General features: G+C 44.4%; 1 protein-coding gene across 1 annotated transcript in view; it reads left to right on the top strand.

Moving 5' to 3' along the window:
• dchs2 (dachsous cadherin-related 2) overlaps positions 1-16,080 on the top strand; it is a 29,024-nt gene that overhangs the window by 6,798 nt on the left and 6,146 nt on the right. The window contains exons 4-19 of the mRNA XM_084371824.1: positions 690-926; positions 2,081-3,109; positions 3,235-3,422; positions 3,511-3,610; positions 3,706-3,875; positions 4,468-5,311; positions 5,507-5,746; positions 8,086-8,220; positions 11,176-11,385; positions 11,620-12,480; positions 12,561-12,674; positions 13,438-13,649; positions 13,748-13,899; positions 14,888-15,018; positions 15,099-15,385; positions 15,801-15,942. Coding sequence (XP_084227950.1) covers positions 690-926; positions 2,081-3,109; positions 3,235-3,422; positions 3,511-3,610; positions 3,706-3,875; positions 4,468-5,311; positions 5,507-5,746; positions 8,086-8,220; positions 11,176-11,385; positions 11,620-12,480; positions 12,561-12,674; positions 13,438-13,649; positions 13,748-13,899; positions 14,888-15,018; positions 15,099-15,385; positions 15,801-15,942 — 5,052 coding nt within the window. The remainder of the gene's footprint in view (positions 1-689; positions 927-2,080; positions 3,110-3,234; positions 3,423-3,510; positions 3,611-3,705; positions 3,876-4,467; positions 5,312-5,506; positions 5,747-8,085; positions 8,221-11,175; positions 11,386-11,619; positions 12,481-12,560; positions 12,675-13,437; positions 13,650-13,747; positions 13,900-14,887; positions 15,019-15,098; positions 15,386-15,800; positions 15,943-16,080) is intronic.

Here is a 16,080-nt window from a genome sequence, read left to right as displayed (position 1 = left end):
GAGACTACAGACAGAAGGGGGTGGTGCATCAGAGCCAAAATATTGCATTTTTAAATTAATTTATTTTATCAGCAATCAGACACAGGAAACACTGATACAGATAAATGGAAAAATGCTGAATATCGGCCCCCAATAAACGTTTTATCCCTAGTTTGTTAAAACACCTGTATGTAAATCTTAAATAGATATTGTTTGTTCCCATATTAATTGATTGATATAAAATGTTGGGGAAAAATGTTCAGTATTTAGTATTTCCGAGAGCAAAAGGTGACATATTGAAATTGCTTGTTTTGTCCAACCAACACAACAAAACAAACCAAAAAAAACCAAATCATTTTATATTGATATAAAACAGAAAAACTCAGCAAATTCTCTCCATAATTTTTCTGCTTGAAAAATTATTCACATTATTGATTAATTGTCATTGTCAATCAATCAAAGATAGTTGATAGTTAACATTGTTATCAGTCATCTAACCTAACCTGGCTCTAATCTCAAAGAGACTTTGACCAAGAAGAAAGAAAAAACAATGGCAGACCGTCTGTTGTGTCGCCGTTATTAGGAAACCAAAAAACCCCCCAAGAACTTTGAACTGATTGTATGACCTGACTAACTGGATAAAAACTCAAATAAAGCTTGAGTATTATTCATTGAGTATATACTGAGTGTACTTGCTTGTGTCTGTGTAGGAATGCTCTTCCTGACCTCCACTCTGACCCACCTGGGTGCAGCCAGTGTGAAGCTCTCGATAACGGCGCAGGACGGCGAGGGCTTGACCTCAGTCAGACCCGCAGAGGTCACCATCAATGTTTTACGCAGCGCTCAGGCTCCAGCTGTGTTCCAGAGGTCGCGCTACTCCTTCGCAGTGGACGAGGACGCGCCGCCGGGGACCTCCGTGGGGACGGTGGAGGCCATAAACCCAGCGGGTGAGTGAGCGTCCTACGTCCAAGCCTGAGAGCAGCTCTTACCACGGATAATCAGATTATTTAACACAATTTAAAAAATCACTGAAGGGGTTTGGAGGATGTTAACAGAAGTTTAATGTTGCCAAGGAGTCAGCAAATCAGCTGCGTGCCACAACTTCAACAATAAAAACTAAACTGAAATGAGAAAACACACCCTGGAAACTAACTGAAACTAAACTAAATTAAGATTTTTAAAAAATGGCGTAGAAATAAAAACTGATAATGAAAATACAGTCAGAGTCGGATGCTGCAGACATGCAATATTTAAGCAGGATTTGTCCCGACAGACGACCTGTGACAAACACAACTGAGCGATCATTGTCATTGTTCAAATCTCCTTCCAGACACGAAGAGGCAGCGGTAAAGAGGAGGGCTGCAGTTTAATCTTTAATCCTCTTTAGCCACATGTACGGATGACAGATGATAAAGGGTCAACGACAGACGGACACAGTGTTGACAGTCCTGTCATAAACACACACCTGGGCTGGAGTGTGATTTCTACATATAATAACTGTACTTGTTTTGTGAGCAATTGGATGTAGCTGCCATTTAAAAGTGAGCGCATATTATAAATACATATATAATTCAGAGTGACGGAGATACAGCAGCTTGTGTTCTGTGTCATATTTGATCTACGGTAACACTGAGTAGAGTCTCTTCTCTCTGTTTCCCATCACAGTCCGTTTGTAACTCCACTGCGTCTCTTCAGCAGCTACTACACTAGACAGGCATTTAAGGTTGTCTAATCCATTAAAAGATTAAAGCTTCAACTTAAAGCAGAAACAACAGGATTGGGCCTGTTTGACAGGGGTCGGGCACCCTTAAGCTCTTTGCGTGTTTTCGGTGGTTTGTAGTTACTGTTGAAGTGCAGCAAACACTTGGAGGAGATTAATGAGATCTTCTGACCTGCACTGTAATTACTTCATGTGGCTTACTGTGTGTGTGTGTGCTGCGTGTTCATGTGGCAAATTACATATAGTTATAGTAGTGACCTAATTTTATTATTTAATAATAATAATCATAATAAGAAGAATAATAATGTTGCTTTTTTTCAGTTTGAGTTTATATTTAGGAAAACCAACCCTGTAATGTTTTGTTGCTTTTTGCCTTCGCAGACTTTCGGGAGTCGGTGTCCTACCGAATCTCATCCGGAGACCCTCAGGGTTTGTTCACCGTTCATCCGAAGTCCGGCCTGATCAGCAACGTCAAACCTCTGGACCACGAGTCGCAGCCGTACGCTCTGCTGGTCCTTCAGTCCTACACCGACACCTCTCCAGTTTACAGCACCACGCAGGTCAACATCACCATCGCCGACATTAACGACAACGCTCCAGTTTTCCCCAAACTCAGTGACGCCATCACGGTGTCTCAAAACACGCTCCCAGGCACAGTGTTGTTCATCGCTCACGCGCACGACTATGACAGCGGCGCCAACGGGAGGGTGCAGTATTACCTGAAGAGTACCAGAAACGGCACGTTTGTCATCGACCAGAACCTCGGGACCGTTACTTTAAATCAGAGTTTACAGGTGGATCATCAGCAGAGGTACAGCCTGGAGATCGTGGCTAAAGATGAAGGAGAACCTTCACAGAGCTCCACACTGACCCTCACAGTCAACGTGGACCGCACCGCTGCTGAAGACAGCCTGGCCTTCGAGACTTTAGTCTACCAGGTGGAGATCGGTGAGGGCTACAGGAAAGATTCGAGGGTGATCCAGGTGAGGGCACACCGGAGCCGAGGTGCCCACATGTCGAACTCAGGCCTCACATACTCCTTGGAGGCAGAAGCCGGATTTCCTCCTGCTCCGTTTCGCGTCCACCCAAAGACGGGATGGTTGTATCTCTCCCACAATCTGGACTATGAGACGGAGTCCATGTTTCGTTTTCGGGTGGTGGCCACGGCCAGGGAGGCCTCGCTGGCCAACATCACAGCCACAGCCACAGTGACCGTGCTGGTGCTGGACATCAATGATAACGCCCCGGTGTTCAGCAGCGAGGTTTACTACTTCACCGTGTCAGAGGGGTCGTCGCCTCAAGGCCTGGTGGGAACAGTCACGGCCACAGATAAGGACTCTGGGAAAAACGCCCAGCTGTCCTACATCCTGCTCACAGATGGGAAGTTCTTTCGCATCAACACTAAAACAGGTAATAAGTTAAAATGAAAGGTGAAATATGCAACGTGCACTGCTGAATATGAGATCGGATAATCGTGTAACCCGTAGTATACATCTGTAAATACATCTCTCTGTCTCTTCTCGTTACCCTTCCAGGTGAAATCATCAACTGGGTGGCGTTGGACCGGGAGCAGCACAGCCAGCACAGTCTGAAGGTGATGGTGACGGACCAGGGCCACCCTCGCCTCAACGCCACCGCCACCGTTCACATCCTGGTGACCGACATCAACGACAACACGCCGCAGTTCACACACCTGCCTGCCAGCAAGGAGCTCAGCATCCAGGTAAACATGTTGAGCTTTGATATCGTACTACAAGAGTGCGTTGTTGTTATATCCAGTGCAATTCACTCTGCTCCTCTCTTTATTTCAGATCTGGGCTGGTCTACCAGCAGGATCCTTAGTCACAAACATGTTTGCCAAAGATTTAGACGCAGGAGAGAATGGGACAGTTATCTTCTCGATGGTTACAGGTCAGTTTTGAACACTTGTATTCGGGTACGCTGAGCTGTGCAGTGCACTCTTTGTTATTGAGGTCCTGAGTATCACCATGTGGTTTTTCTCTCAGTGGGTTTAGAGGAGGAGGGTCTCCGACACTTTGAGATCGACAGTGAAAGTGGAGACATCCGAACAACGGAGCTGTTCGCCCAGAACACTGAACCGTTTTACACACTGAGAGTAAAAGCAAAGGACAGCGGAGCTTCACCTCTGGAGGACACAGCAGTCATTCATGTACAGGTACCGCCTTCCTCCACTTCACACTGTGACTTACAGCTTTCTCTGTAGGTGAAATTCCTGCTGGATACGTATATGTATTTGTTTCTCGGGGATTTCTTGGAAAATGTTAGAAAAGGGTGATTACATTCAGGCGCAGTCCAGGCATTCAAAAAAGTGAGGACGAAAATATTAAATTGCCTTTATTGTAACATCATAAAAATCATAAAAAAGCCAACATGTTTTGACCAGTTTTGCCTACAATTTGGAAATAACATGAGACAGAAAAATGTCCAAAAATATGTATGTATAATGTATATTTTTAAAAATGTGCAGAGACAAAACAATAAGCACAATGAAAAGAATGAAAGTAGTTGTAGTAGTAGTAGCAAAAGTTTGGCACCAGGGGGAGACACATACTATTTTTTTATGAAAAGTTTTTAAAAAGTTTTTAAGTCACTTTAAGAGGTGCCAAATGATTTGCTTCAACTCTACTTTTTAATTATTCCAAGTGTTTTGATCTGATATAATTTTGCTGGGACTTTTAAAAATGTTGATATGATATTTTGCAAATCACCCAACAAACATTATCCCTCCGTGTGTGCTTCCTCCACAGGTTCATGGATTGGAGGCTCTGCACGGCCGCTCCGACCATCAGCTCGTGAGGCGTTTCACGGTGAAAGAGGACACGGAGCCGGCGACTGTCATCGGCTCTGCCGGTGTCGCAGATAGAGGCAGATTCCATTATTCCATCTCTGAGGGCGACGGCAGCATTCACTTCGGCATCGACAGCTCCTCTGGTGACATATACATCAACCAGCCGCTGGACTACGAGTCTGCCAAGCAGTACTTCCTCCTGGTCCGAGCTGAAGATGCAGCACTGGCTCCTGGAGTGAACATGTCAGTGCTGGTCAGTGTGATGGTGGAGGACGTCAACGACCACACGCCCTGGTTCCCTGATAAACTGGTGACGTTCGGTCTGCAGGAGGACGCTGCAGTCGCATCACTGGCGTTTGCTTTCCATGCCAGAGATGCTGATGGGACCTTTCCTAACAGCGCCCTCCGCTATTCTCTGGCCTTTGACCCTGACCTCAGCACCTCTTCACCACGCTTCCCCTTTCAGATCAACCCTTACACAGGGAGTCTGACTGTAGCTGCACCTTTAGACCGGGAGACCACAACCAGCTTCGCCTTCACTGTCACAGCCACCGACCAGGCGAAGAGGAAGGACGAGCGAAAACAGACGTCGGTGACAGCTCAGGTCTTCCTGCTGGATGTGAACGATAACCGGCCGGTGTTCATATCAGCCGACTCGGTGCAGGTGATGGAGGACGCAGAGGTGGGGAGTCTGCTGCATCATTTTGTGGCCATAGATGGAGATCTGGGTGAAAATGGGGTCGTCTCTTACGTCATCTTGGCTGGAAACAAGAACGGATTCTTCACACTAGAAGAGAAAACAGGTAGGAGTTTTACACAGCATGATTATTAGGGATACTGGTTTTAGTAGAGCTAGCCTGGGTTTATATATCAGCAGGCATTAGCTCACTGCTGTTATATCTGTATTGGGGTAAAATGCAATAGTAATAATAATAATAATGATAAGCCGTTCCCTCTGTCGATCATATTCATAGTCCATCCTCTTCCATCTCCTACAGGCCTCCTGTTTCTCTCCGCCTCTCTGGACTACGAGACTCAACGTTCCCACCGTCTGACCGTCCGCGCTGTGGACCACGGCCTGCCCTCGCTCTCCTCCACTCAGACTCTGACAGTGGAGGTCGGCGACGTGAACGACCAGTCGCCGGTCTTCAGTCAGAGCGTCTACAACGCCAGTGTGGCGGAGAACAGAGACCCTGGAGAGCCGGTGATCAGGGTGTCTGCCACCGATACGGATTCAGGTAATAGTCATCAGCTTTTAATACCCCCCCCCCCCCCCCCCCAGATTCTGGTGAAGCATGCTTGTTTTTTTCAGTGCATAAACTGACTCAGAATGACCTCAGCTCCTGGTGAATTGGATCTGATCAGACTCCTGGATTTAATGTCATGATCCAGAGTCCAAACCATCTGCTGTGTACTTACCTCTTTGTACGTAGACATGGCACCCAATGCGTGTCTGTGGAAGTGGTGATGGCAGTATGCCTCAAAAGTGCCTAGATGGCAGCACCAGCATGTGTATTTTTTAGGCCTAATGGCCTCAAATCATAGACTCAATACACATCAAACCAAATAGTGACACATGGAAATAAGATTCAACTGAAGAACAAAGCATCTGAGCTCCTAAATAATGTTGTGTTTTGTAAATTATGAAAGAATAGTAGCTTTTTTTTCTCATTTCTGTGGTATTTAAATCGGTTTTAAAATATGTGATGCATTAAATGGCAAAAAGAGGAAACTCCTCTGCAACATTTTTCTCTTTCAGCTGCAGTAAAACAGCTCTTTTCTTATTATTTTAAAGTGATGTAGCACATGACAAAAAGCAGCCGAGCAGCAGCTCAGCCTGCCATGTTTTGGTTAAACGTCAGCGCTGCAGTGAATCAAGGTTATCGTCTGTTTTGTTTCACTCCATTAGCAGTTTAATTGAAACCAACCCCTGCCCCTTTTTCCCTCCTGCGTCGCTCCGCTTGTGTCTTTTTCATGTGTTATACATTCACTGTAAATCCCAGCAAATCTCATCCATCTGACCCAGAATCATATTCACAAATCTACACATCAGCCCTGTTTATTTTAACACGTTGCGCGCGGGGCCTCCTCAAATCCCATTTCATCCCGTCTTGTTGACAGTACTTTTAAATAGTGGAGGTGGAGGGCATGTGGCGGGTGGATCAGTGCAAGAGGGGGTTCAATGTGAACTAACATTCTTGGGGGTGAGAATTGTCCAAGAACAGCAAGCACACAGCTCCTCTGGGAGATCTGAAAGGTCCTCTCTCATGATGATTTCTATAATCCAAGCCATCTGTGCCAATAGGCGCCGTGTTTTCACCCGTCTCCTCGAAATCGGCTCGTCTGGCAGCTCGGCCCGCTCTCCCACCAGTCTTATTTGATTATCATTTGTGCTGCCGTCCCCCTCCCCAACGCCCCCCAAAGGTGACCATTGTTTTGCGTCCGTGTTGGTATGTACACAGTTTCCATGTGCCGGAGTCGGTCAGAGGAGATGTGCAATATTACCGAGTGTGACAGCTAACCTTTGTCTTGCTGTACGTGTCCCGGATTTCACTTTGTTGCGCAAATGTTCGTCTGTTCGGAGTGAAAACCAGAAACGGTTTTATTATTCGCAGAGATCTTTGGTGGTGAGATCTGAGAACAACATCAGACTCATCGTGTATGAGGTCAACAAACCCTAGGGTTTTTTTTTTGTACTATTTCGCTCCTTTTTTGCTGAAAATGTTAAATCTCACAATTTGTTGCTCAATACTCGCATCAGAAGTGTAAAGAATTGCTGTTTATATAATAAAATAATTGCATTTGTTCAATATCTAGCACGATCTCATGTGCCGAGTTAAAATGTTTGTTTTTTTAGCTCGCCCGTTCACCTAGAAAATAATTTAAAACTAGTAAATAATAAATAACAGGCTGATAATTAAACAGGAGCCTTGATGATTTTCACTGCCTCCCCCCTCTTTTGCCAGCAAAAATCCACCAAATGACGAAAAACGCGTCAGCTGATAACATGTCGATGAAAACATGTGAAGACAGGACAGTCCAACTTTTCAGTCACACTCGTCTGCAGAGGTTCTCTGATATCAAATGATTTAAAACTACTGCTGAGCTTCACCTTCACAGTTTGTGTATCTTAAAGCAAACATTGTGTTGCTGCCGATAGAAAAGCCATGAGAACTGAATGCAGCGGAGCCGGACCAGAGCGGCGAACGATAAAGGTTTTGCTCCCCCGTCAGTTTGAACATGACGGGTTCTGTTTTCAATTCCAGATAAGGCCCGTCTGAACTGGCAGCAGAACTCGCATGAGCTAAACTCAACCTTCAGGACAGACAGAAATGCCAAGATTGAAAGAAAGAAAACAATTTTCACAGATTTGATGGAGAATAGGAAGATCTTTGGAAAGTATTAGCTTGTTTCAGACACCGTGAGTCATTTTCTCCTCAAGGTACCGCAGAGTGTTACATTCACTGTCAGTCAGTAACTATGACAATAACACCAGGACGTTATGTTTCCTCACAAGTTTTAACATTACTCCAGTGCCTGTGAAAACACACGTGAACCTCCTGTGTCCTTCCTCCAGAGGAGAACGCAGTGGTGTGGTACAGTCTGCTGCCCGGCCCCGGCTACGAGCTCTTCAGCATCAACCCTTACACCGGCCTGATCACCACCACCTCCTACCTGGACAGGGAGCAGCAGCAGCACTTCACCCTCAGAGGTAGGACACAAATGTTGGAAGTGTATGTTTTTGCAAATCATTTTATGTTGTATCAACGCTGTGCTTCTAATCTGGTTAAAAACCACTTGGTTAGCGACAGGAAAGGAGCATGTTTTGGCTTAAAATACCTGTTTAGGTTCGATTTTGATTCTTGGCTGTCTGATTTGATTCAGAATCGATTTTCCATTCCATCGTGGGACACAAGAATCGCAATTTTTATGTAAATGGATGCTTTACCCACCCGTATCATTAAGATTCATTGAAAACAAGGAGCAGCACTGCATCTCGTAGCATTTCTTGAGTAAGGTAACCGTTAAACCGAATTGACATTTGGAATTTCTGGAATCAGCTCAGTGATTAGCCTCCTTGTATGTTTTCTTGGCTGTAATTAATCAGAGCGGCATGTTGCAGCGTCCAGAGGGGAAATAAAACCTTGTGAGTTTTTAAAAGTTGGGAAAAGCAGAAACAAACAGTGCAATCAGTCACAATCAGGTGCTGATGAGTGAGACAAATAACTCACGACTGCACTGCGGGTCAGACAGCAGGCCGAGGTTAGTTTCATAATCACCAGATGTGCACATGTCGGGAGTCTGGGACGCCGTGAGAAGTGTAAATACAAACAGAATGCAATCATGTGCATACGAACTGTGTTTCAGAAAGTTGTTCCTGAGCCCATGTGGTGATGTCCTTCATGAAATCATGTGTTTCACAAAGTGGTGAAGCTCGCCTCATCCTTACTTGTGAATAAGGAGGATGCCCCTCTCACACCCAGTCATGATACCATCACCTGTTAACAGTTAACCTGTTCACCTGTGGGACGATCCAAGCCAGTGTTTTGGAGAAATTCACAACTTTCCTAGTCCTTTGTTGCTCCATCAAACTCTGAATGAGCATTTATTTACAAAAATCAATAAAGTTGATGAAGTAAACGTTAAATATCTTGTGTTTTTGTACTGTTTTCAATTGCACGTATGTCAAAAAGGTTAATTATCAAAGCGTCCCAGCTCTTTTAGGAATCCGGGTCGTAAGTTTAAAGTTCATATTGACCTGATTGACCCGTATCAGCAGTGATTCAAGATTCATTTATTTGTCCCGTGGAAGATTTGTCTTTGACAAAAGGCTGCCACATAAAACTAAGGATATAAACACATCCAGCGATTTAAAAAGTATTAATTCTGCATTAAAATGTCTAAAAACCACGAGACCTTTGTTATATATTTTGTTGAGTTGTGTTCAAACCAGAGAAATCCACAAGTTGACTCAAGGTAACGGCGCAGCTCAGTAGGTCGCGGCCGCTCCTTAGGGAAGTCGGCGAACAAGATTAAATTTAAGGTGAATAAAACTTTAAAACATTCACTCATCTGTGAACATTTTGTCCCTGAGTCACATCAGATGGTGATTATTTAATGGTGTATACGTCAACAGCGGAGCGAGCTCGACGGCAGGAACATTTGTGTTTATTTGCGTTACTCATGCAGTGTTTACTGTGCACTAGCCTTAAGCTAACGTTAGCGAGCAACGGCACACACCGACGTCTAAACACAGTACAGAATTTCTGTCACTAAGGAAAACAATACTAACAAAATGAAGTTTGATGATGTCTTGAAGTAGCGTGGGATCATGGGAGTTGTTGTCTTCATTGTTAAACAACCACCGTTGCTGATGAAAATCAATCTTATATGACTCTGGGAAAAATGTTCAGGGAAACATACATTTCCTAAAGGTTTTTTTTGGTTATGTGAAGTAAAGTTTGTGGATTTCCTTCCTCACTCTGTTGTTTCATCTGATGTTTCCCCCGGAAGCGATCATGGAGAAAGGCAACGACATGAAAGGCACTGTTAGCTTCAGGAATGGATTTCTCTGGTTTTTAACAATGTTGGAAACATTTGGGCACACAACTCGAAAAAAAACGAGAAAGGTCTAAGTCGTTTTTTAATGAAAAAAATGTTATGTATTGTATCTTTAAAAGCCCGTGAGTCTGTTCTTTGTACAGCGTTCCTGCTCGGCTACACGTTTACGTCGACACTTGGCTCAGATCTTCCTACTAAAGGGTTATAAAAATATCTAAAAAGAAAATCTAAACCTGCTAAGACAAAACTTACAGAGTTCCCCATCGAACACAGACATTTCTCTCACTCTGTTTCTCATTCTCTACCTTCTCTTTTGTCATGCTTCACAGCCAAAGTCATAAAGGACTCGAGGTCTGCTTCTATGAAGGCAACGCTACTCCGCAGATTGATTTATGTAAAGGAAACAGTAGACTTTTACAGGGCTGAGGTACAGTATATCTAACCTCTGCTGACTGCACCCTCTGCCTTTTGAAGTGTTTGCTTTCACTCTCTCGTGGGCACACACGGTAATTGCATTCGAACCGTCGAGCAGTGTTTAGGCATAAACTGCTTTCAGATGTTTTATCGTAATATTTGTGCAGTCAGCAGAATGACGAACAATTAAATCTAATAACAAAGTATAATAACAGGAAGGCCGGGGTGTCTTGAAGTTGTTCCAGGATCGTACAGAGCTTATTGGGAAATACTGAAATATGTGGGGACAGTTTTCTCTGGCTGCAGTGTGTACTTTACGTCGACGGGATTTTTCTTTCATTTTTTTAGGGTCTGTCGTGCTTTTAAAAGTCTAGAAAGTAAAAAGATCTGCTCATTGAGCTGTTAAGAGACTGAGACAACTGATGATGCGTGTAATGTAACTCTTTAACTCTTAATATTTTCATCGAATAACTGAGAAGCTTTAGTTCTCCCATGGGTCGCTTTCATGTAGTTTAATTCATCCAGTGTGAAGTAAGTCTAGCCTGCAACGCTGCCTTTCAAAGTGGCTTCCCCAGCGCTGTAAAATGTATCGGATTACTGATTTCACACGACTGTTAAAAATTAAATAGAAGTTACACCAAGATTTCTGCAGCGAGCGTAAGTGTCCGTTCCTTTTGTTTCCTGTCTGCAGTCCAGGCTCGTGACAGCAGCACGCGGCCTCTGTCGGGGACGGCCACAGTGCTGTGCTCTGTGCTGGACGACAATGACAACCCTCCGGAGTTCATGCAGTCCTCCTTCCAGATCAGCCTGCCGGAAAACCTGCCTCCCGGGGTCGTCCACACTGCTCAGGCCTCCGACCCCGACCACGGAGAGAATGGAACTATACACTACTCCATATTAGGTGAGAAACCGAGGAAGTGCTCTGTCTGTCAAGCTATCTGGACCCTGATATTGTATATTTTGGTAATTTTTTTCATTTCTATCAATGATAATGTTATACTCTGAGATCTAGACACTCATTCTCAGTTTAAAGGGGAAACAAAACTAAACATTCACACGTTTAAACAATCCCTGACTTATTCAGAAGAGAAACTTAAAGCCGAATGATCCTTTAATGTCTATCTACTGTCTTTAGGTGAGGACTACAGAGGTCGCTTCACCATCAACAGCCACACAGGTGTCATCAGCACCACTCAGGTCCTGGACCGTGAGGAAAGACAGAATTACTCCCTCACCATACAGGCTCGCGACTATGGCCCCACCCCGCTCAGCTCCTCCACCCAGCTCCAGCTGCTGCTGCTGGACCAGAACGACAACATCCCCTCCTTCACCCGTAAGAGCTACCACGCCTCCATCAGCGAGGGCCTACCTGCAGGGGCCGAGGTCCTGCGCGTCGGCGCCTTTGATCCCGACGAGGGCGCCAACGGGGACGTGACCTACTCTCTGACAGAGGACAGCAGCCAGGGGGCCTTCTCCATAGACGCTGTCACAGGAGCGATCAGCACCACCAGGTCTCTGGACAGAGAGAGCAGGGCCCAGTACACCCTCAGAGCTGTGGCTACTGACGGCTGCACTCAGGGACCGCTGAGCTCCGTGGCGTCGGTGACCATACAGGTGGAGGATGTGAACGACAACGTGCCGGTTTGTGACCAGAATCCCTTCAATGCATGGGTCTCCATGAGGACTCTACCAAACCAGATCATTACCACGGTGATGGCAACAGACGGTGACCAGGGCGAGAATGGGACGATACGGTTTGCGCTGACGGATGAGGAAAATCTGTTTGACATCAACAGCGAAACGGGAGAGATTTCACTGAGAAGGCGCGTGAGAGCGGGTTTCTCCGGGAGGAAGCTGCAGGTGGTGGTTTCAGACCGAGGACACCCGGCTTTAACCTCCACCTGCCTGTTTTTTATCCACCTGAAGGGAGAACACGAAGGGCTACAGTTCACAAACAAAGTCTACAACGCTACTGTCAAGGAGAACAGTAGAGCTGGTACGTTTCACCGCCTCGTTCACTTCTCTTTTTTTCACCGACACTGACCTCACTAACTTTCTCACTTTCTCTTTGTTAAGGCACTTGGATTGCAAAAGTGGAGGCCAGTGACCAAAACAACAGCAGACAAAGGATCACATACACCATATTCAGTGGCAACGATGATCGCATTTTTTCCATCAATCGTCACACCGGTAACACATTTTGCAAGCAGAAACATTATTTTGTCCCTTCCATAGTTGTTAACCGAGTTCACTGGTTCTCATTTACAGGAACGTCACGCCTACTTTCATCACTTAATTTATGCTAATAGCACATATTCTCGTTCTCGTTCATCCGTTTTATTTTCCACAAAAGTATCCAGAAAACAGCTGGACTTCCAGCCCTCGCCATTGTTTATGTAAAATCAATCAGGGCTTCTAATCCACCCGTTTTAGGCCCTGCGTCTCTCTTCAAAAGGCCTTTTCAGCTTATCAAGTTCATCTGGTTGTTTATATGCAAGTATTTCCTTGAGAATTATGATCGTTGCCTGCCTGATTTTATCATATTCCACCACAAACTGCCTTTTGGATTCACGTCCACATAAAGTAATGAAGTAGATACAGTTCAGACTCAAAGACACAACATTATAGTGACATAGTAGACTGAATACTTTTGTAGGGTTACCACAAAAACTTGAACCTAAAAGAGCTTCTGTCAACACCTTTTTAAAAAGTCTAAAAGTTGTGTTTTTCTTTCCATCTTTCTCCCTGATCAGATAAAAAAAAAAGCACATCACAAGGCCAAAGAGAAAAAGACTGAAGCTGAAGTGGAAAATCAATTCAAATACCGATATTATAATTTGGAACATATCATTAGAATAAACATTAAACTTTGATAAAGTGCAAAATAAAAATCTGAGCGACTCTTGTCTCAGTCTTTTGGGGTCATACATCAGTTTTTAATCCTCTCCTCCAGGTGAGATCCGTGTGCAGAAAGATAACTCTCTGGACTTTGAGGAGAGCCCTCAGATCCAACTGGTGGTGCTGGCTGACAACGGGCTGCAGACGGCTCACTGCCGGGTCTCCATCAGCCTGCTGGACGTGAATGACAACGCGCCGGTGTTTGAACACAACAGCTACAGAACAGCTGTCTGGGAGGGGCAAGCGCACAACACCTACATTATGCAGGTGTGAATATTTCAACTCTCAAATACCAAGCAGGTGTTTCGTATATTTAGTTGTGATAAGATCGTATTAATAACGATCTGTGCTCATGTACTCTGCAGGTGTTTGCGTCTGATGCTGACAGCGGGATGAACGGGCAGATTGAGTACTCCATCGTGTCCGGTAACCCCAACGAAGTGTTCATCTTAGACTCTATTCGAGGGATTCTTGCCACCAATGTTGTACTGGACCGCGAGATCACCCACTCGTACAAGTAAGCACATCTCACATATTAAAAAGGGTACCGTCTGAATCACAAGCGATGATGAGTGATGATGCAGGAGCTTTCTGTTGATATTCATAGTCTAACATTATCTGCATTTGATTTTATCATCAAACCATTGTTTTAATGACAAAGGTAAAGCAACAATCACTTCGTTAGCATTCGATAAGCACATATCCAATGAGAAGTTGCCACTGGCACACTGCAAACCCTTGTGGAAACTATAGGCAAGAATACTTTACTAGTTTTATATTAGTTTAAATAGAAAATCAACTCCCAGTGAGTCTGAGAGCTGATGTGGGGCCAGTCTCACAAAAGCTCCTTTTCCACCAAATTATATCTGGTTCTTAAAGCGGTTCTGTTCTTAGAACCTCCTTAGAACCAGATTCTAGAAAACCAGTTTGCATTTACACCAGTTTTGAGTTGAAAACATCAGCAACAGCCTGTTTAATATGACAGATCAAGGAAAAAAACAGATCAAGGAAAACCTGCTATTTTGGGGTTTTTTTGGTAGCTTGAAATGAACATTTTGGCTTCCAAACCATTTTTTTTCTCTGAACGATTCAAAATAAATTGATTGAATGAGAAGAGAACTGGTTCCATGTTGATGGAGAAGGGATACTGGTGATTTGTGACTTGCAAATTGAAGACGGATACGTCCTACATGGCTCTTGGAAGCTATTTCATCTGTGTCTACTATAAATCAATCGGTCATTATCTCATGATCCAAATTACCTCTAAATTTGATAAAGTGGGCTTCTGATCCTGCTCCAGCAATTTCATTACGGCTGTCTTCATTAGAAAGTTGTCTGAAAGATTTCCTAACGAATGGAAAGAGATATAAAGTAAAATGGTAACTGCATAACTGTGGACGACTCTGTAATTCGTGTTCAGTGCAACAGTCAAAATCTGCCCAAGTGAAACGAGAATTACTGAATTTATTACATTTTATCATGTATTTCCTGCCTTCACATTACAGGCTGGTTCTGCAGGCAGCAGACAGGGGGAACCCTCCACTCAGCAGCACCGCCACCATCAGGGTCCAAGTGGTGGATGTCAATGACAACAGCCCCGCCATTCCCCCCATGGAGCCTGTGGTTATAGCAGAGAGTAAGACCAACCCTCACTGGATATAAACGCTCTTTATGTTATTTGTCTATTTGTGAGTTACAGCTTCTGTTTGTCTGTAGATCTGCCAGCGGGTTACATGGTCACCCAGGTGACCGCGAATGACGTGGATCTGAGCTCCACCATCACCTACAGCTTTTCAGACAACAGCAGCACCAACTTTCCCTTTGCCATCGACCGATACACCGGCGTGGTTACCCTGACTCGAGCCCTGGACTATGAGGAGCAGACGGAGTACATGCTGACAGTCTGGGCGTCCGACTCCCTCCACCAGACCACCGGAGAGGTCAGAGTTCAAGTGCTTGACGTCAATGACAACGCTCCAGTCTTCACCAAGGTCTCCTACCAGGTACAGATGATATATTTATCAATAAAAAGGGTAGAAGGTCGATATGTTAACTGGTTGGGGTCAGCAAGCCATAAATAAAACTGTTTCTGCTTGTTTTTACTAGAGACACACACACTTATTCCAGATTTATGAGTTTTAATAAATATATGTAATAAATTTCTCGTAGATGCATTTTAAAGTAATCAATGAGGACAACTTTGGGTTTGCTACGTTGTAAAAATATGGCTGATCTAAAGACCTGTTTTCAAGTTATGCTGAGAGATAATCCCCGCCAAAGAGATTTTTCAAACCTGGCAACCTAAAAGTTGTCTATACATATGTTTGTAATGATTTATAAAGCATCAGTACATGTTTTTTAAGTGACCAAGCCTTTGTTAAAGATGCAGATGTGACTCATTATCTGTCCGCGTTTCAGGTGGAGTTGTCAGAGTTGGCTTCAGCAGACACGTTAGTTCTGTCAGTGTCCGCTACCGACAGAGACTCTGGGCTGAATGGCAAGACCACATACAGACTGCTTTCATCTCCTTTACAAGGTTTCTACATCGAGCCAGACAACGGTGAGAAGAGCTTGACTGATGGGAAAGACTTCCTGCAATGCTCTCATATTAATGCCTCATTGACAGCAAACCATCACTGTGTCTGTATATACAGTATGTTAATAAGAGAAAGGCTAAGAATCAACCAGAAGGATAAAA

Source organism: Pagrus pagrus (genome assembly GCF_965226575.1).
Source record: "Pagrus pagrus genome assembly, chromosome: 2".
Lineage (NCBI taxonomy): Eukaryota > Metazoa > Chordata > Actinopteri > Spariformes > Sparidae > Pagrus > Pagrus pagrus.
The sequence above is the reverse complement of the archived record's forward strand: the minus strand, read 5'-3'. Positions and strand labels throughout refer to the sequence as shown.